This window comes from Neomonachus schauinslandi, chromosome 4 (assembly GCF_002201575.2).
Source record: "Neomonachus schauinslandi chromosome 4, ASM220157v2, whole genome shotgun sequence".
NCBI classification, from domain to species: Eukaryota; Metazoa; Chordata; class Mammalia; order Carnivora; family Phocidae; genus Neomonachus; species Neomonachus schauinslandi.
This window is the reverse complement of record NC_058406.1, coordinates 34,529,362-34,551,224: the sequence shown is the minus strand read 5'-3', so window position 1 is coordinate 34,551,224 and position 21,863 is coordinate 34,529,362. Positions and strand designations below refer to the sequence as shown.

The window sequence follows — 21,863 nt, the reverse complement described above, 5'->3', positions numbered from 1 at the left end:
GTTAAGTCTGCTTTCGACTCAGGTCATGATCCCAGGAGCCCTGCATCGGGCTCTCTGCTGGTGTGGGGGGGGGGGGGGGCCGGAAACTGCTTCTCCCTCTGCCCCTCCCCTCCACTTGTGCTCTCTCTCACTCTATCTCTCTAAAATAAATAAAATCTTTAAAAAAAAAAAAGAAATCCCCCAAAAAATTAAATTAAAAAAAAGAAATCTTCACTTTTCACAGTACTGCCAGAATGTAAAAATGACACTGCAAGTTGAGACCAAGCAGAAATCTTAATAGTCAATGGGAGAAATTACCATTGTTCTGTGACCTTTAAAATTTTTTGTCAAAGCATCAAAAACTTTGTCAGTTATAAATGTACAAGGAAATGAAAACATGGTAAGACTAATATTTATTTAGTACATTGTAATCTCAAGCATTCAGAGAAAGTGAAAATTAAATTGTTTTCTTTGCAAAAAAACTTATCGGAAATAGTTTGAACAATGCTTCCCTCTTTTTTCTCTTTTTCCTTTTTTTAAGATTGTATGTATGTATTAGGTATTTATTTAGAGCTCAAGCAGGGGGAGGGGGAGGGGAAGAGGGAGCAAGAATCTCAAGCAGACTCCATGCTCAGTGCAGAGCCAGAGGCGGGGCTGGACCTGGGACTCGATGGGGGTCTTGATCCCTCCACTCTGAGATGATGACCTCAGCCAAAATCAAGCATTGGACACTTAACCAACTGAGCCAGCCAGGCATCTGCCTCTTTTTTCTTATAATATGGAATAAGTATCTTCACTATGCCTTGATGAATTGTCATACTCCTTTTTACTTCCAACATTCTATTCTTTGTAGGTACAATCTCATGAAATATCTCTAATAATTCCGTGAATGCGAAGTGTTTTTTTGCTGGCACCATGTTCCTCTGGGACATCTTCATCCCTTTTGTCACAGCCACTTTCCTCCTTTTGTAGATGAAGTAGCCTTCACTAAATTCCTCTGGCTGCAGATCTGTACTCTCTCATGATGGCAGTGTTAACATTCCCATAATCAGCTATTTCTTCTATAACTCCATTTATGTTCAATTTGAATTTCACTTTCAGCCTTCTCACTTTTCTTTTCTTTGCTGCACTTTCATTTTGTTGGCCAATTCTGTTATCTTTTTTTTTTAATATCATATGGGCTTATCACTGGGAGAAAGGAAGCAACACAACTACATTCTTGCTGTGTGTGTATGAACCGAATACACAACGCACAGGGTACTAATTACCAACATGCTGAAAGAAGTGACATGATTGTTTCACTGCTCATTCAAAAAAAGTTGATTCTGACAATGTTTTTTTACAGTATTCTCATTGCTTTTATGGAGGAAAGAATTTTTGGAAAGACTTTCTCCACCATTTTTACTGATTTCACCTGTTCATTTTGTATTTGCTTATAAATGTGCTGGGGGGGGAATCGGAGGGGGAGACGAACCATGAGAGACTATGGACTCTGAGAAACAAACTGAGGGTTCTAGGGGGTGGGGTGAGGGGATGAGTTAGCCTGGTGATGGGTATTAAAGAGGGCACATATTGAATGGAGCACTGGGTGTTATACGCAAACAATGAATCATGGAACACTATATCAAAAACTAATGATGTATGGTGATTAACATAACATAATAAAATTAAATTTAAAAAAAGTTATAGAGATTTAAATGAGACACAAGTCCCAAATTTCAATAACCTCCATAAAACTCTTAAGACTTTATAGCTGCCAATGTGTTCTTCTCCCTGTCCCTCCTCCCTGCCTTTTTCTTATTCCCAAAGTACTTATCACCTTTAATATGCTGTACAGTTTACTCATTTATTTATTTTATTTTTTTTAAAGATTTTATTTTTTTATTCATGAGAGACAGAGAGAGAAAGGCAGAGGGAGAAGCAGGCTCCCAAGGAGCAGAGAGCCTGATGTGGGACTCGATCCCAGGACCCTGGGATCATGACCTGAGCCGAAGGCAGACGCTTAACCATCTGAGCCACCCAGGCGCCCTCATTTATTTTTTTATATAGTTTATTTGACAGAGAGAGAGAGAGAGAGAGAGAGAGATCACAAGCAGGGGGAGGGCAGAGAAGGAGGGAGAAGCAGGCCCAGCTGAGCAGGGAGCCCAACATGGGGCTCAATCCCAGGACCCTGGGATCACGACCTGAGCTGAAGGCAGACGCTCAATGGACTGAGCCAGCCAGGCACCCCTACTCATTTATTATTTAAATTTATTTATAACATATGCTGCCTCTGCCTGTTAGGATGTGGGTTGGATTCTTTTTTTGTTCACTAATATACCTTAAGGGCCTAAAACTGCCCATGGCACATAGTAGTCACTCAGTAGATAGCTGTTCAATAAATAAACTGTGGCTCATCAACCATACTTTCCAATTTAAAAATGAGGAAAATCAGCCATTTGAAAATTTTTGTTTTCAGTAAAGGAGGAAAAAAAATACCAAATTGACTAAGTCATGTATTTTCTTAATTGACCCATCAGTTTGTATGTTTGTTTGTTTGTTTGTTTGAAGTAGGCTCCACCATGGAGCCCAACACGGGGCTTGAACTCATGACCCTGAGATCAAAACCTGAGCTAAGATCAAGAGTTGGACACTTAACGGACTGAGTCACCCAGATGCCCCCTGACCCATCAGTTTAAAGCATAAATGTCCAGATTCAGACCTTTAAAACCACCAACAATGAAAATTTTGTGTGCTTGAAAGGAAATAGTGAAGTCCCAATTAATGAAGTTATTTTCCAAGCTCTTTATAGAAACACTATAGCATCATTTGCTCTCTAACTTATCATGAATCTATTAGGCAACTGGTGGGCTTATGTACAAAAATAAAACACAAATATTTTAGGACCTGCAACTGGTTGCCAAAGTAGAGTTTCTCTTTTCATTTTTATCTTTCACTCAGTACTCTAAAAATAATAATTTCCTGCCCCACTGACAAGTCCACAGCCAAATGGAGTAGATGAATATTATGATGTGGCCAGCAAATTCCCAAAGAGAGAGCTCTTGCAGACCGTGGGAAGAGTATTTCTGAGCCAAGGCCCAACTTTTGAAAGGTTTCTTTTGTCTCCCACAGTTCAAAGAGAACTTTAGAGCTTGACCTTCTTAAACTAGTCCCCACCACATATAAAAACATACATATAAATATCCCTTGGGGAAAAAATGTGAACAGGAAACATATTATAGGGAACAGCCTGTATTCAATATGCCTTTATTAAGTACTTCCCATGTAATTCATAAATAAATAATAAGCATGAGGCTAGGCATAAGAGATAATATAGATTGACTTAATGAGAAGGAATGTTCTGGAAAAGAGGTGTTGTCAGTGACCTGAGCCCTCAGCTCAGTTTTTCCGCCACCAAATGGGAGGTCAAGGGAAAATGTATGAGAAAATTTAATTTATTCAATATTATTTACTTAGCATGTCCCAGGTCCTGTGGTAGGACCTGGGGAGAGAGGAGCAAATAACATATAGCCTTTGTCCTCCAAGGGCTCCCAGTGTGACAGAGAAAACATGAAAAAGGGGATGAAAATCCTTTGTGATGAGTTCCATAATGTAAATACTAGAAGCAGTGAGAGCCAGAAAGAAGGAATCCATGAGGCAACAGTTCTTCAAGTATGCTCTGTGGACCTCTGGGAGTCTTCAAGACCCTTTCAAGGTATCTGTCAGGTGAAAACTATTTTCATAATAATACTAAAATATTATCTGCCTTTCATTGTATTGATATTTGCACTAATGGTGCAAAAGCCATGGTGGCTAAACTGCTGGTGGGGCGTCTGCTTGGTATTCTCTCTCTCCCTCTCCCTCCATCCCTCCCCCTGCTTGCATTCTCTCTCTAAAATAAATAAATAAATCTTTAAAAAAAAAAAAAGAATGTCTTTGATGGAGCAATAACATAATTTTATTAAATCTTGGTCCTTGAGGGTGCATATATTAGGCACTCAATAAATATTGTTGAATGAAGTCAAACTCCTTTATTTTTATTGCAAAAATTAAACTCCCTTAATTTGGAAGGAGCTAAAGCAACTCAAGGTTAAAGAGAGGGACAGAAAAAGAGGAAGCTTCTAAAAGATTAGGTAATTATAGGATTGTGTGGGAAAGAGAGAATGGCTATTATTCCTGTTATCTACTGTAGCTTATAAACCACCCCAAAACTAACTGCTTAAAACAACAATTATTTTTATTATTATCTCTCACAATTGTTGTAGTTGTCTAGATGTAGACATTTGGGGTCTCTCACGCAGTTGCAGCTTCTTAGGTGGACTCCCTAATTCCAGGGAATTTATTAACGCAGCAACCAGAGTGATCCTTTAAAAACCTGTCATATCCGGGCACCTGGGTGGCTCAGTCGGTTAAGCGTCTGCCTTCAGCTCAGGTCCTGATCCCAGAGTCCTGGGATCGAGCCCCGCACGGGCTCCTTGCAGAGCTGGGAGCCTGCTTCTCCCTCTCCCTCTGCCTGCCGCTCCCCCTGCTTGTGCTCTCTGTCAAATAAATAAAATATTTAAAAATAATAATAAAAAAATAAAAACCTGTCATATCATGTTCCTCCTCTGCTTAATGCAAGGTCCTCACAATGGCCTACAACCCATGTGATCTGAATTCTCCACCCAATCTCCCGTTGCCTCTTTGACCTTTATCATCATTCACTTTCCACCTGGCTCACTTCCCTTTGGCTATATTGGCCTTTCTACTGTTCTTTGAATATGCAGGCTCTTCAGGGCCTTTGCACTCGCTAGCTAGTCTACTTATAAGGCTCTTACCCAAGATATCCATCTGACTCACTCTCTTCAAGCCATTCAGTGTCACTGTCTCAATGAGGTCTTCGCTGACACCCCTCCTCCCACAGTTTTGATGGTTAAAGGTGATTGTTTTCCATACCATCAGAATCTGGTTCAGAAAGCCGATGTGAGTCTCCACCTTAGACATCGCAGACTTAGAAAGCCTTGGCAATCCCTGACCTTCAGGGCATTTAGACATTTGTCCACTGGCTAGCCCAAAACTGTGGCTCCCAGTGAACTCTTTTCACAGAGTTGTAGTCGGGGCCAGGCCGTAGAATGAGAACTTCTTGAAGCAAGAGACCGTGACTTGTTCCAGTGCTGATTCCAGGGGCCCAGCATTAGGAAGGACACTCAGTGGGCGTTGATGATTTGTGAATGAGCCGAAAGGGAACGGACCACATCGCCTCCTCTCCTCCTGGAAGCACGCGCGCTTTGGGTGCACAATCTATCGCTCCGCGCTCGTCCCTTCTCCGCGGGCCTGCTCTGCGCGTCCCATCGATCTGCTCGGCCATCGCGCGCCTGCGCCTTTGGGCTGTCAGTCGGAGGCGGCGTGGGGAGCGCTGGGACCTGCTGTGGCGCGCGGGGAGTTGAGAGGTAAAGCTGCGGCTTTTGCGCTGCCAGGCCCCTTACGAGCTGGCTGCTGAGAGTGAGCACCGCGGTGAGGGCCGGGGCCCCGCTTCAGGCTCCTTGATCCCGGCCGAGGAAGGCCTGATGGGGTGGGCGGGGATGCAGAGCCCCAGGGTCTCCAGCTCGAGTCCCTGCCCGACCCGGCCCGGCAGCTAAGTGGCCGAAGTAGAAGGGAGCTTGGGGAGAATCTGAGCCAGCCACCTTGTGCAACAGATGGAGAGGAGTTTCAGGGAGGGGAGCATCTGCTTGAAGTCACAGCGAGTGAGAACCAGATCCAGGACCAGACACTCTTAGCACAGTGCCTGAATTCTTTCCACTTCAGCCCTTCATTTATTTATTCTGCCTATTTTTAGTTGTTTGGGGGCAAGGCAATCAAATAGGAATACAATAAGATCCAGATGAGAGACCAATTATGACAGTGTTTTACCCATTTACAAAGGGAGAAGGCAATAACTGCTATGATGGAAGCATGTCTGAGAAGCCATGAACACCCTCTTCTAAAGATTGGGAGGCTAACGAGACTCGTTGCTGTGATTCCCATCACCCAGTGGCATTGAGGCATTTGACAGTCCGCTTCAGGGGTCTGTGAGCTTAAGTACCAGGCTCCCTTCTAGGAACTGAGGACGCTTCGAGTTTTAAATGTCAGGCCTCTGGTCACCTCACCTGTAAGTGGTAGAACCAGAACTCAAACTCAGGTCTTTTGAATCCGAAAGCGCCAGTGCTCTTTTCATAATAACATCAGATGTGATAGGAATTATATAATGCCAGCCAAATTGAAGTTAAATTCCAATCTGAGGCAAGCTGGAATTGAAATTATGGTTTTTTTTTTTAAGATTGTATTTATTTATGAGAGAGAGTAACAGCAGGAGAGGGAAAAAGCAGGCTCCCCGCTGAGCGGGGAGCCCGGTGCGGGACTCAATCCCAGGACCCTGGGATCATAACCTGAGCCGAAGGCAGACGCTTAACGGACTGAGCCACCCGGGTGCCCAGAAATTACCATATCTTTAAGTTGTAATTGTTGTGCAGGAGCCTTCACTTTGTGCCTTGGGTGTACTGGGTTTGAGTGCTGCAATTTAAATATTGAGGGGGGCGCCTGGGTGGCTCAGTCGTTGAGCATCTGCCTTCTGCTCAGGTCATGATCCCAGGCAGGGTCCTGGGATCAAGCCCGCATTGGGCTCCCTGCTCCGCGGGAAGCCTGCCTCTCCTTCCCCCACTCCCCCTGCTTGTGTTTCCTCTCTCGCTGTGTCTCTCTCTGTCAAATAAATAAATAAATAAAATCTTAAAAAAATATATTGATGAGGGGCCCAGGACTTATCATAATTGTGGGTAAAAGTGTGCAACATTATTTGCCAATTTGGTGTCAAATATTTTTTTCTCAATAGTACATTTCACACTTGTATTTAAAAAGTTATATCGTTTGTTGTAAATCAAGAGGTACTTTTATTTGGGGTGCCTGGGTGGCTCAGTCGTTGGGTGCCTGCCTTTGGCTCAGGTCATGATCCCAGAGTCCTGGGATCGAGCCCCACATTGGGCTCCCTGCTCTGTGGGAAGCCTGCTTCTCCCTCTCCCACTCCCCCACTTGTGTTCCCTCTCTCGCTGTGTCTCTCTCTGTCAAATAAATAAAATCTTTAAAAAAAAAATAGGGCACCTGGGTGGCTCAGCCGTTAAGTGTCTGCCTTCGGCTCAGGTCATGATCCCAGCGTCCTGGGATTGAGTTCCACATCTGGCTCCCTGCTCGGCGGGAAGCCTGCTTCTCCCTCTCCCACTCTCCCTGCTTGTGTTCCCTCTCTTGCTGTCTCTCTCTCTGTTAACAAAGAAATAAAATCTTTAAAAAAAAAAAAAAAAGAAGTACTTTTATTTTAAATCAGTAAGGATTTATGACCTTTTACTATGCACCTTTTCTGTGGTAGTTGCTGTAAAGAGATTCTTTTGAAGGTCAAACTTTGTTTAGTACCTTGAGTTTAGGAAAAGGAATTAATCTGATTTGTTTCTACTACTGGGCTCTGCAAATCTAGGTTGAGATACAAGCCTACATTTGTGTTTATAGCAATTGTTTTTTTTCTATGACAGCAATTTGTGAAAATGGAATTTCAAGCAGTAGTGATGGCAGTTGGAGGGGGATCTCGGATGACAGACCTGACTTCCAGCATTCCCAAACCTCTGCTTCCAGTTGGGAACAAACCTTTAATTTGGTACCCATTGAACCTGCTTGAGCGTGTTGGATTTGAAGGTGAGCTATGACAATTAAATATACTCATAAAACTTCAGGGATGTTTGATCCCAATGATTTTTCAGCTTTATGAGGGTGAGAAAGGATGAATAAGAGAAGACCAGGATTCAGCATTGACTGAATACTGGCCTCTGTAAATTAAGAACATAGGAGTATTCTATTGCTGTGTAAAAAGGTTGAGAAGACAGCACTGTTACTATGTTAGAGCTGCTGTCTGCAATGATCCAAGTTGAACCCTGTAAGGATATCAGAAAGTGCACAGTGGGAATCCAAGTTAGTACCTCATAGTCAATAGTTACTGTGAATCTATATGTATCCGGTAATATATTAATATATTAAGGGGCACAGTATTGGGAAGATAACTCAGGCCCTGATTTCTAGGACCTTATAATCTGGATACAAATATAAATAGAGGGGACATCACTACAGATCCTACAGACATTAAAAAGATAGCAAGTAAATATAATGAACAACTTTATGGTAATAAATTTGACAACTTAGATGCACATTTTAGAAATATTGCTTTGGAAACTGTATAAAGAATGGATTCGAGGGAGTCAAGACTACAAGCAGGTAGATGAATTGGGAAATTGTTACAGAAGTCCACACCAGCAATGAAGAGGACCTGAACTAAAGAAGTAGCACTAAGAATGGAGAAGAGGGAACTTTTCAGAAAGTTGATGATTAGTGGCGAGGGAGAGTGGAAAAAGAGAAGAGTTCCCTCTACTTTTTGCTTGGGTGACTAGGTAACTAGATGGTAGTACGAGTAACTAAGAAAGGTATTATGAGTCAAGGAACAGGTCTGAATGAATATAATGAGTTCAGCTTTGGCCACAATGAGTTTGAGGTGTCCTATAGTTAGATACAGCAAATCTGAGTACCAGATGGAAGTGGTGTCAGATCCTGGGGCACAGTCTCATGTTCCAGTGTTCATTGTACTATGAGAATTGCCTTCCTGAGACAGACCCATGAACATTTCTGTGCAGTGGTCTACAGAACATTGATGTTAAGAGATGTTAGAAAAGATTTTCTTTTTATTATTTATTTTATTTTTAAGATTTTATTTTATTTTTAAAGATTTTATTTATTTGAGAGAGGGAGAGAGCACCCAAGCAGGGGGAGCAGCAGAGGGAGAAGGAGAAGCAGGCATCCCGCTGAGCAGAAAGCCCGAAACAGGGCCGGATCCCAGGACCATGGGATCATGACCCGAGCCCAAGGCAGCCGCTTAACCAACTGAGCCACCCAGGTGCCCCTAAGATTTTGTTTGTTTGTTTTTATTTATTTATTTATTTATTTATTTATTTATTTATAAAATATTTTTATTTATCTATTTGACAGAGACACAGCGAGAGAGGGAACACAAGCAGGGGGAGTGGGAGGGAGAGAAGCAGGCCTCCCACGGAGCTGGGAGCCCGATGTGGGGCTCAACCCCAGGACCCTGGGATCATGACCCGAGCCGAAGGCAGGCGCTTAATGACTGAGCCACCCAGGCGCCCCTAAGATTTTATTTTTAAGTAATCTCTACACCCAACGTGGAGCTTAAACTCACAACCCTGAGATCAAGAGTCACATGCTCTACCAAATGAGCCAGTCAGGTGTCCCGAAAGATTTTCTTTTTAATACACTTTATTTTATTTTATTTTTAAAGATTTTATTTATTTATGTGCCAGAGAGAGCACAAGCAGGTAGAGGGAGAAGCAGGCTCCCCGCTGAGCAAGGAGCGCAAGGCGGGACTTGGTTCCAGGACCCGAGAATCATGACCCAAGCCGAAGGCAGACACCCAACCAACTGAGCCACCCAGGCGTCCCTTTAATACATTTTAAAATATCATACTATCCTTTAATAACTCCTTGTGGATTTGTCATCAGTAACTTTTTTTCCTTTTACTTTTGGTATATCTTCAGTTATGGTTGGGGGTTGCCTTTTATGGTATATTTAATACCCACTATGTAGGAAATTTCTTCTCACTAAGGCTCACTCAGAAATTGATGAGTGCCTCCTAAACACAGGATTCTGGAGTTTAATAGCAAAGTCTGTATTCACTTTCTTCATATTGTTCATGAGTTTAGAGAAGTTAATGTAGCTCTGCTTAGCGTTTTTCTTTCTCTCCACACATACGTCTTAGTCCAATTATTAGACTGTCCCATATTTGCAGTTACTCTCTGCACTCCATCCACTCTACCTAAAATGTTCTCTCCAAAAAAATAAAATAATAAAGTAAAATGTCCTCTCCAAAATGTTATCTTCTCTTTGAAATTCCAGACAGCATCAATCACCCTGTCCTTTATGGTTCCATCACACTTTGTTTTTCTATCTCAGTACCAACCAAGGCCTGTTTTGTGCTATAATTAGCGGCATGGAAGACTGATTTGAGAGCAGTACTATACTTCATTCATCTCTGTAACATCAGCATTTACAGAGTGTGTACTAAAGAACTTTTTGGTGGTCTTGAATTTATCTTGACTTATCTCAAAGGCCATCCCTTCCAGGAAGCCTTCCTTAGTCATTTCTCCATAATTTCTCCATGTTAAGTTTCTTAAGAATAGGAACCATGTTGCGTTCATTTCTGACTTCTCAGTACCTATTTTTCCTTTACGTATTAAGTGTATTTGTATTTATTGGTTGAATGAGTTGTTTACTAAAAGCAAAGCAGGGAATGGAAGAAAGATGAGAGAAGGAAGGAAGGAAAGTTAAATGATTTGGAAAAGAAAGAAAGAGGAAGAAAGAAGAGAAGGAAAGAAAATAGAAAAGTATGATTACAGTGAAAGGGAGAGATAATTGTTACCTGAAACACTATCATGGAACAAGTGGAAATCGAGATGCTAAAATCTGATCTTCAGACATCAGCAACACATATTATGTTGTAGTGAATTACATTACCCTGCCAAAGATCCATAACAAAGATGCCCAGTTTTCTGTCATTGGTTACCAGCTATATAGATAAAATGAAGACAATCTGTTATGTGGAAATTGCCTTTTAGTAGCGTTCATTGTGATCCTCAATGAAGTACTCATGGCTATCTGGTGGGAAGTGGTGATGGCTCTTCCTCTGTAGTGAATGAAGATTTAAAATGTGATGCCATTTGTATCTGCTTTGATGAATGCTCTTCTGAGTTCTTTACTTCAAGAAGTGGCATGTAATAACGTGTGAGCTCTAATCATCAGACTTGAGTTTTATCTTGAGTCCATTGCTTACTAGTTGTGTGACCCTGAACAAAGTCACTTAATATCTTTTAGTCCAGGTTCCCTCATTTGTAAAATGAGATTGTTGTAAGAATTGAGAGAATGCCTGTAAATACATTGAAAAGGCTCAATAATATTAGCTGTTATTATTAAATATAGAAACAGACCAAATCTAATTGAAATGGTGAAACCACTGTCTAAAGAAATGAGAGTTTTTGTGTTTTTCCTTCCTTTTCCCTTTTGTGCTATAGAAGTCATTGTCATTACAACCAGGGATGTCCAAAAGGCTCTATCTGCAGAATTCAAGATGAAAATGAAGCTAGATACTGTGTGTATTCCTGATGAAGCTGACAAGGGGACTGCAGATTCTCTGCGCCAAATATATCCAAAACTTAAGGTGAGACACTATTTCTTCATTTTTATTATTTATTGAAGATAGATATCACCTTTTGTTTTCCCACTGCATTACAGTTTATAATGCTTTTTTGAAAATATATTCTTGCATCACATATTTTGTTGCCCATGTACTCTTCAACCACTTTTTATTTAGTTAGTTAGTTTTTAGGTTTATGTATTTATTTACGTGATTTCTACACCTAACACGGGGCTCAAACTCATGACCCCAAGATTAAGAATCACATGCTCCTCTGACTGAGCCAGCCAGGTGCCCCATTTTGATTATTAATGAAGATTTAGACATTTAGTTATCACAGTCACTGGTTTCCAATATTTTTGAGTAATTGTGCATCTTTATAAAAAAGATATACTTTTTTAAAAAAGATTTTTTATTTATTCATTTGAGAGAGAGAGAGCATGAGCGAGAGCACAAGCAGGGAGATGGGTCAGAGGGAGAGGGAGAAGCAGACTCCCCACTGAGCAGGGAGCCCAACACGGGGCTCGATCCCAGGACCCCAGGATCATGACCTGAGCCAAAGGCAAACACTTAACCAACTGAGCCACCCAGGTGCCCCAAAAAAGATATACTTCAAATGTGCTTTTAAAGTTTCCATTTAAATGAAGTTCATGAACAAGCAAAATTTATGTATGTATGTATGTATGTATGTATGTATTTATAGAGAGAATGCATGCATGTTCAGGGGTGCAGGGGGTGGGGGTGGAGGGAGGACAGAGGGAGAGGGAGAGAGAGAATCCCCAGGCAGACTCCATGCTCAGTGCAGGGCCGGACTCAGGGCTCAGTCCCACAACCCTGAGATCATGACCTGAGCCGAAATCAAGAACTGGATGCTTAACTGACTGAGCCACCCAGGTGCCCCCATGAACAAGCAAAAGTTAATCTACAGTGATAAAAATCAGAGGAGCAGTTGACTCTGCAGATGACAGATTGACTGGAAAGCAGTACAGAGGAATTTTCAAAAATTCCAGACCCTCATCCCTACAACATGATGACATTTGACCTTTTGATCTACTTTGATTAGATACTAACAAGGGCATATGAATATGAGGGCACAGTCTCCCTACTGGCCTGTGGCCTATGAACTGAGAAATATCCATTTATGCTGTTTTTAAATTGATGTCCTTTGGAAAAATTCAGTCTGTATGATAATGTTGCCATCTTGTTTGAATTGGGGAGCAGACTCTCCTGGTATTTCTGGTGACTGCAAACAGATCTATTAATATTTTCAACCTGCCTATGCACTAAAGAACAAAAAATGAATGCAGAAATGTGTATGGTCTTTCTCTCCATCCCACCTTTATTGGGGAATAATTTACACACAATAAAATACAGAGATATTAAGGATCTAGTTCAATGAGTTTTGACAGATACATACACCCTGAATACCACTACCCAAATCAAGAACATTCCTATTACCTCTGAAAGTTCCTTTGTACTTCTTTTTAGTAAGTCCCTCCCCCTCCCCCTTCTTCATTCTCCCCCCCAACCTCCCAGCACCCCCACACCCCAGAGTCAATTCATATGTTAACTTTGCTTGTTCATGAACTAGATATAATGGAATCATACAATTTTATTCTGGTTTCTTTGGTTCAGCATAATATTTTTCAGACTCATTCATATCATTGCTGATATAACTAGGTTTTTTTTTTTTATTCCATTAAATAAATACACCAGTATTTACTCATTTCCCTGTTGATGGTCATTTGGGTTATTTCTCATTTTTAGATATCATGAATAAAGCTGTTATGAACATTGTTCTACAAGTCTTTTTGTAAAAATATTCTAGGTTGTAGGGTTTACTGTATTAGAAACTGCCGTATAGTTTTCCAAGTGGTTATACCATTTTATACTTCCATCAACAATGTATAAGGGTTGCATTTGCTTCACATCTTCATCAACACTTGGTATTGTCAATCTTTTACATTTTAACCATTCTAGTGGATATATATGTAGTAGTATCTCGTGGTTTTAATTTGCATTTCTCTGATAATAGTGATGATAACCACCTTTCCATGTGGTTATTGGCCCTTTGTTTATCTTTATGGCGTGTTCAAAGCATTTGCCTTTTTTTAAAATTTTTTTTTTAAGATTTTTTTTTATTTGACAGAGAGAGCGCAAGCAGAAGGAGAGAGAGGGAGAAGCAGGCTCCCTGCTGAGCAGGGAGCCCGATGTAGGACTCGATCCCAGGACCCTGGGATCATGACCTGGGCCAAAGGCAGCCGCTTAACCGACTGAGCCACCCAGGCGTCCCAGCATTTGCCTATTTTTAAATTGAATTGTTTACCTTTTTATTATTGATTATAGAAATTCCTTATGCATTCTAGATGCAAGTCTTTTGTCAGATGTGTTGTGAATATCTTCTGCTAGTCTGTGGCTTGCCTTTTTACTTTCTTAATGGTGTCTTTTCATGACCAGAAGTTTTCGATATTGATGAAATTCAATATTGCTTTTTTTCTCTTATGGTTAATATACTTTTTGTGTCCTAAGAAATCTTTGCCTATCCCAAGCTTGTGAAGATTTTTTTTAAGATTTATTTGAGATAGGGCGCCTGGGTGGCTCAGTCATTAAGCGTCTGCCTTCAGCTCAGGTCATGATCCCAGGGTCCTGGGACGAGTCCCACATTGGGCTCCCTGCTCGGCAGGAAGCCTGCTTCTCCCTTTCCCACTCCCCCTGCTTGTGTTCCTGCTCTCGCTGTCTCTCTCTCTGTCAAATAAATAAAATCTTTAAAAAAAAAAAAAAAGATTTATTTGAGAGAGAGAAAGGGAGCATGTGAGTTGGGAAAGGGACAGGGAGAGGGAGAGAATCCCAGGCAGACTTCCCACTGAGCATGGAGCCCCACACGGGGCTCAATCTCATAACCCTGAGATCATGACCTGAGCCAAAACCAAGAGTTGGACACTCAACTGAGCCATCCAGGTGCCCCAATGAAGATACTCTTTTATGTTTACTTCTAAAAGCTTTAGCTTTTATGTTTAGATGTCTGCCCCATCTTGATTTAATTTTGTATGTGGTATGAGGTAGGGATAAAATTTACTTTTTTTCTATGTGGATATTTGTTCCAGCACCGTTTGTTAAAAAGACTTTACTTTCCCCATTGAATTGCACTGGTGCCTTCATTGAAAATCAACTGATCATATATGTGTGGTCTGTTTCTGTTTTCTGTATTTTGTTTCATTGGTCTATTTGTCTTTACTTCAATACCACATTGAATAATGTCTTGATTATTTTAGCTTTATAGTAGGAATTGAACTGAATCTATAGATTAGTTTGGGGAGAATTGCTATCTTAATATTGATTCTTCCAGTCTTGAACATCTGTTTATTTAGGTTTCTTTTAGTTTCTCTCAATAGCATTTTATGATTTTCAGTGTAGAAGTTTTGAACATCTCTTGGTAAATTATTCCTAGGTAAATGTTTTTAGTGATGTTGTAACTGGTGCTTTTTGCTCTATTTTTCAATTGTTTGTTGCTTGTATATAGACATAAAATTGTTTTTTGAATATTGACCTTGTCAAATTGTAGATTCTTTAGGATTTTCTATACAAATCATCATGTTGCTTATAAATAAAAACAGTATTACACCTTCATTTTTAATCTTTATGCTTTTTTTTTTTAATTGTCTCTTCCCCTGGCCGGAACTTCCAGTGCAATGTATTATAGGCATTTCCATTCACTTTTGGCCTCTCTTTTTGTTTTCCTATGCTTCCATCCAAGTAGGTTTTCGTGTTTCTGACTGGAGAGGAGATTTCCAATACCATAATGTTGAGTGTGTTACTTTCTGGACTGCAGCTGCTTATTTCCTTAGGGAAGTATGGGGAATTTCACTGAGAAAATGAAATGATAATTCTGGTTTTTCATAGGAACGGATGCCAGGTTTACCAAGAAGCTTAGGGTGTTTAGTGTACTTCCCAGGGGCTGTTTTAGCTACGGTCTAAACGTTTAGGATGGAGGTGTATTCTCTTTGCTCCCTAGTGTCTAAATCTTAGAAATGTTATTTTTACCCTAACCTGGAACTGGAGATTCTAGAAGTCTCATGGGAGAGTTGGTAACTCTTAGGGGCTTGAGAAGTAGTAGTGACAACTATAAATAGAAGTGGGCATGTGGAAGCAAGTAAAGTAACTGCCAAAAGGACATTTTACTCCCAAGTTACTGCTGCCTCTTACGGTTTTGACCATTGAATCCTTACTTTAGAACCTGAAGAGTCCTCATTAAGTCATTCTGCACAGTCTCATTTCTTTTCCTCCTTTACATACCACTTTGTTTTTACATCATTTACATCACAGCACCTTTTACATATAATCCTGTCTCTGTGCCTTCTTCTGGAGCTTTGACTTGGACTAGCAGGTCTCTGCTGTCTTTGCTCTCCCTACTTGGTTTCTCCTATACCAGTGGTTCCTGGTATCCTGGCTTCACATCAACTTGCATTCCAACCTGGAGCAGAGGCAACAAAGCTAACCTGTGGAGGAACTTAGTAGACTCCTAAATAGCTGTTAAGATCAAAGTAAAACCTGAGCTAAGCCAATATTCAGAACCATCAGGTTGGGATCAACATAAACTTATAGGAATGGTAATGGAAATACACATAAACAGTTGAGGAAAGTGAAACAGCCTGAGAAGGCAGTTTGTTGGTGTTTGCTAAGAGATATCAAGTACCTCTCTGAAGTAGAAAGTTGTACCCCCAGGTTGTGCCATGGTCTAAAAGCAGTGCCCCTTTGAGCCAATTTATTTATCTTACCTTGTGCCCTCAAAGCAGCTTCCTAAACATTTGGGGACTATTTTGGTCTGTTTTAAATAAGATTTTAGGTAAGATTATTCCCTTTGAGATTTGGGGGTTTGTGAGCTTTTGGTTCTTTTATCTTTACCCACTTCCTCCAAGTTGAGTTCCCCAAATGTTACTATGAGGTTATCCCATGTGGCTTCTGCTTTTCTGGAGAAAGACCACAATAGTATATTAGCTTTATTTGGCTTTTTTGTTTAAAATATATTTCACCATTTTAATTTATAATCTTTTTCATTTACATTGTACTTGCTCAATATATATTGCAGTTCTGTTTATATGTGGAAACTTCCATCATGTGTGCTTATAGGATATTGAAGCTGGACATCATATTTGCTATGTGTTTTTTCAACTAACATACTAACATACATAACAACTAACATATTTCATTTGGTTTTATTCTTCTGGCACTGTTTTCTACTTCATTTTGCCTTATCTCATGCCACAATTTTTGCTGACTTACTGGCTTCTCACTTTTTATTTCAGCTGCCCACCCTCTTTCCCTGACTTTTCAAGAGAGATTATTGGCTCATTCATTCTCCCACGCCCTGGGTGAGTGAGCTACATTCTTATAACTGGTGTTGATAACATGAAAGTTCTTAGATTTTCAATCTTCTCCACAATAATGTTTCATATTTGTTGATGAATGATTCAGTCTTATCTATGTCTGAACTCATTCATTTAGCAAATATGTTTTGAGAGTATAATAATGATTATAATTGCTTAATTTATTAAATACCAACTATGGACCATAGTTGTTTTTTTTTAACTTTTTATCAGGGAAAACTTCAAACATGTACAAAAATAGAACATTGCCCAAGTATCTGTCACCCAACTTCAATAGTTATCAACCCATGGCAAATCTTTTTTTTTTTTTTTTAAAGATTTTATTTATTTATTTGACAGAGAGAGACAGCTAGAGAGGGAACACAAGCAGAGGGAGTGGGAGAGGGAGAAGCAGGCTTCCCGCGGAGCAGGGAGCCCGATGTGGGGCTCGATCCCAGCACCCTGGGATCATGACCTGAGCCGAAGGCAGCCGCTTAACGACTGAGCCACCCAGGTGCCCCAACCCATGGCAAATCTTATTTCATCTATATCCCCACCCATCTTGCTCCCTCTCATGTTCTTTTGAAATAAATCTCAGAAATCATATTATTTCATCTGTATTTCAGAATATATTACTAAGATGAGAGCTTTTTAAAAAATAAAAATAAAACTATAATGCCATTATAACACCTAAAAAAAACAAATTAATAATTCTTTATTATCAAATGTCCAGTTATGAGTTTCCAGTTGCCTCATAAATATAATTTTAAAATGTTTTTTTAGTGTGTTTATTTAAATCAGGAGGCAAATAAGGACTATACATTACAATTGATTGAAATGTCTCTTTTAATATATAGATTTTCCCTCTGTCTCTTCTTTTTCTTATAATTTATTTGTTGGAGAAATTGGGCCATTCATTTTCTTATACATTTTCCCTCCCACAGTCTGCATTTTGTTGATTGCGACCCTGTGGTGTTGTCTAATAGGTTTCCCTCTCTTTATATTGGCCTTGGTAGTTGGACCTAGAAGCTCCATTAAATTCAGGTTTTGAATTTAGGGACAAGACTTTCATAGGTGATGGTGTGTTCTTCTATCTGGAGGCACATAAGTTTTTGATTGTCTCTCTTTTTGTGATGTAGTAGTTTTTAATGATCACTGCCACAAGGCCCTAGGCATTGTCTCTCCAGTCTTTTAGCTATCTGAAGCTTATTTCTAGTAGAGTCCTTAGGAAGTCTTCATGATATCCATGCTCAGCAGATTAGCTGCAGCCTTCATATTAATCCTTGACTCACATTTTTTCCTTGAATATCTTAAATTCCCTCATTGATTCTGTTGTAAACTGTTGCCGTCCAAAAAATGCAAGTGAAAATCTTTCTTTCCCTTAGTGTGAGTGAGTTGGTCTTTTTGTCTGGATTCCCAAAGGTTTTGTTTTGTTTTGTTTTTTAATTTAAAGATTTTATTTTTAAGTAATCTCTACACCCAATATGAGGCTCAAACTTACAACCCCAACATCCAGAGTTGCATGCTGCAGTGACTGAGCCAGCCCGGTGTCCCTATTTTATTTATTTATATTTTTTTTAAGATTTATTTATTTATTTTAGAGGGAGAGAGAACACGAGTGAAAGGTGCAGAGGGAGCAGGAGAATCTCAAGCAGACTCTGTGCTGAGCATGGAGCCTGAGGTAGGGCTCGATCCCATGACCCCAAGATCACGCCCTGAGCTGAAACCAAGAGTGGGATGCTTAGCCAACTCCGCCAACCAGATTCCCCACCTCTGTTTTATTTTTTTAAGTAAGTTCTATGTACAACATGAGACTTAAACGTGTGACCCCAGGATCAATAGTCACATGTTCTGCCGACTGAGCCAGCTAGGCACCCCAAGTTTTTATTTTCTCTAAACTTTTCTGGTTTTACTACATAATATATTCCATTGATCTGAATCATATTTTCTAGATATGTAGTATGTCCTTTTCATGTGAAGTTTTGGTCTTTTTTATTGTTTCAGAGAAGTTTTCTAGAATTATAACTTTAGCTATTTGTTCTATTTCATTACTTTGGTTTTAGTCTTTGAGATTCTTTTTTTTTTTTTTAATATTTTATTTATTTGAGTGAGAGAGAGAGAGAACACGAGCAGGGAGGAGGGGCAGAGGGAGAGGGAGAAGCAGGCTCCCCGCTGAGCAGGGAGCCCACATGTGATCCCAGGACCCTAAGATCATAACCTGAGCAGAAGGCAGGCACTTAACTGACTGAGCTACCCAGGTGCCCCTGGTCTTTGGGATTCTTAAACATATGCTGGATTTTGTTGCTTTTCTTATTTTGCCTCAAATCCTTTTTATCTATTTCCTTTTAAATTTTAGGATTGTCTTCTTTTTTTACATTCTGTTTTCCTTGAGGTATTATGCATTGAGTTGTGTTTTATTCACTTTTGTGTCCTTTCTAGTTTAGCTGTTATTTCTGAAGTGATCTTTTTTCTTTTATTTCTAATTCTTTTCTTAAGTTCTGTCATCTAATTTCTAATTTTTCTAATTCCGATTTATTTTGACCTTTCCATCTATTATTTTCTTATTTTAGGTTATTTTGAAATATCTGCCTACAAATTTAACCTGTTTCATGAGCATGTCTTTCTGACATGTACTTCATTGCAGAGATGTTATTCTAACCCTTACTCTGATTTTTCTCAATAATAACTTTGTACAGGATTTGACTGTAATCCTTTTCTATTGCTAATTTTACCCAAATTTAATTTTCCTAAATTTTTAGAAGGGAAGGATAAGTCAGGATAGCTTTTGTAGCTTCATAGCTATAGAGCCCCCTCTTTGAGATCTTCCTCCTCTGCTCCATTATCTCCATTTTATCTGGCCTTTCTCTTTGCTTTGCACTGATTGTCCCTGTCCTGCTCAATTTGGATTCTATTCCCAGATATTCTCAGTGCAGGGCTTCATTTTTTTTTTTTTTTTAAAGATTTTATTTATTTATTTGACAGAGAGAGACATAGCGAGAGAGGGAACACAAGCAGGGGGAGTGGGAGAGGGAGAAGCAGGCTTCCCGCGGAGCAGGGAGCCCGATGTGGGGCTCGATCCCAGCACCCTGGGATCATGACCTGAGCCGAAGGTAGACGCTTAACGACTGAGCCACCCAGGCGCCCCCGCAGGGCTTCATTTTTAAAGTGAATATTAGTTTGCTAGTTTCAAGAGTTCATAGGGCCAAGACTGCTCCAGCCCCTTCAGACCTTACTGAGAATAGATAAGGGGACTGAATCTTAGGAGAGTTTAATGGAAGAGTTGGTGATTGAACTTGGGTCTCTCACTTCAAAGCCTATGCTCTTTTTTTTTTTTTTTTAAAGATTTTATTTATTTATTTGACAGAGACAGAGACAGCGAGAGCAGGAACACAAGCAGGGGGAGTGGGAGAGGGAGAAGCAGGCTTCCTGCTGAGCCGGGAGCCCGATGCGGGACTTGATCCCAGGACTCTGGGATCATGACCTGAGCCAAAGGCAGTCGCTTAACCAACTGAGCCACCCAGGCGCCCAAAGCCTATGCTCTTAACTACTGTTTTATGCTGTCTGTACAGTCTGGGCTAGAGGTGAAAATCGAATATATGCGTTATCCTGTGGGGATACTTTGAAGGATTATTAACAGATTAATATTTTAGAAATATTACTGCATGAATGAGGAGAGCCAGAGAGACCACTGGGAGGCCATTGTAGTAATTGTAATAAGAAATGATGAAAGACCAAACCAAGACAATGACAGTGGTAACAGAGAGATGGGGATAAGTTGGAGAATATTTAGAACTTTATGGCTAATTAATTGGATGTGGGAGGATAAAGAGAAGGAGGGATCAAGCATGACTCCCAAGTTTCTAGCAAGAGCAACTGGATGGATGGTGGTGGCATTCACAAATTTAGAGGCTGCAGGATAAGGAACAGGTTTATAGGAGAAATAAGATGTGTAACTACATTTAGCTCACTAATACACTTTGCTATGAATGTGAACCATTTTTCCCACAAGGATTTTAGAGTAAATAAAGAAAAGGACAGGACACAGAGGGCCTAAGGAAACACCAATACTTAATAGACATGTAGAAGAAGAGAACCTTCTGAAAGAGGTAAGAGGGATACTCACAACCATGGATATTTTAAAATAATAAATAATAACTAATACAAGGGATTCAAAAAGTATAAAAACGTTTATGGTGAAATATTTCCGTTCCTTCCTTATCTACCTGGTTTCCCTATTAGCAACCACTGTTACTAGTTTCTTCTACTTTGAGGGTATTTTTAAGATGGAAGCAACTTGACAATTTTTACAAGAGAGCAAAAGAGCCAGTGGAGAGGTGTAGAAGAAAGGAGGTAAATGATGGATGAGGTCCCCAAGGAAACAAGAAGGAATGAAGGAGCAGCTTGGGGCAGGAGGAAGGGTGTATCTTGCACTAAAATGAGAAAACAAGAAGAAAGGGAAAGCTCAAATGCAGATCAGAAAGGAGAGACAGGAATTTAAACAGTTCACTCCTGATGCCTCTATATTCTTGATGAAGTAGGAGGTAGAGTTGTCTGTTGAGAATGTGGAGAGAGAAAGGTGATGGGATTGGGACCTGTGAGTAGTGAAACTTTAGAGTTGTCTCTGGAAAATAGGAGAGAGCTGACTAGGGACACTGAGAAGGAGACCTGAGCAACAATCAGGGGTGTAGCTAAGGTTGAAGAATGTAAATTATAATTACTGCAATTAGCACACTTGTGGGGTTGGATTTTTTTTCTTGTTTTTCTCTCTCACCATTGCTCAGGTGTCTAGATATAGAGGAGAAGATATGTTTGGATTGATCAGAGTTATGGGCAAGGTCAATATTTGTACCCACCGGAGAGGGGAAAACTGAGGCCAGGAAGAATAAGATTTGACTAAGGACTCGGTGGACAAAGGCCTTCCCTCTTCTTTCTGGCATGAGCTTGGCAAAAACTTTCCTCCCAGGGCGCCTGGGTGGCTCAGTTGGTTAAGCGACTGCCTTCGGCTCAGGTCATGATCCTGGAGTCCCGGGATCGAGTCCCGCATCGGGCTCCCTGCTCGGCGGGGGGTCTGCTTCTCCCTCTGACCCTCTTCCCTCCTGTGCTGTCTCTCATTCTCTCTCTCAAATAAATAAATAAAATCTTTAAAAAAAAAAAAACTTTCCTCCCAGAGCCAGTTCTCTCCAGATTGGATCTGGGTGCTGGGTAAGAGTTTATCCATTCCTCTTCTGTGGGACAGTTAGTTGGCTATCATTTCTTTCACTATGTGTAGTGCTACAACATACATCCTTGCATCA

The 21,863-nt window shown here is 40.4% G+C and overlaps 1 protein-coding gene across 2 annotated transcripts in view; it reads left to right on the top strand.

The window, feature by feature from the left end:
- The first annotated feature begins 5,332 nt into the window (after positions 1 to 5,332).
- EIF2B3 (eukaryotic translation initiation factor 2B subunit gamma) overlaps positions 5,333 to 21,863 on the top strand; it is a 131,095-nt gene continuing 114,564 nt past the window's right edge. For both annotated transcript variants that reach the window (XM_021683839.1, XM_021683841.1), the window contains exons 1-3: positions 5,333 to 5,387; positions 7,491 to 7,650; positions 11,085 to 11,230. In XM_021683839.1, the coding sequence (XP_021539514.1) occupies positions 7,503 to 7,650; positions 11,085 to 11,230 (294 nt within the window). In that variant the 5' untranslated portion in view covers positions 5,333 to 5,387; positions 7,491 to 7,502. The remainder of the gene's footprint in view (positions 5,388 to 7,490; positions 7,651 to 11,084; positions 11,231 to 21,863) is intronic.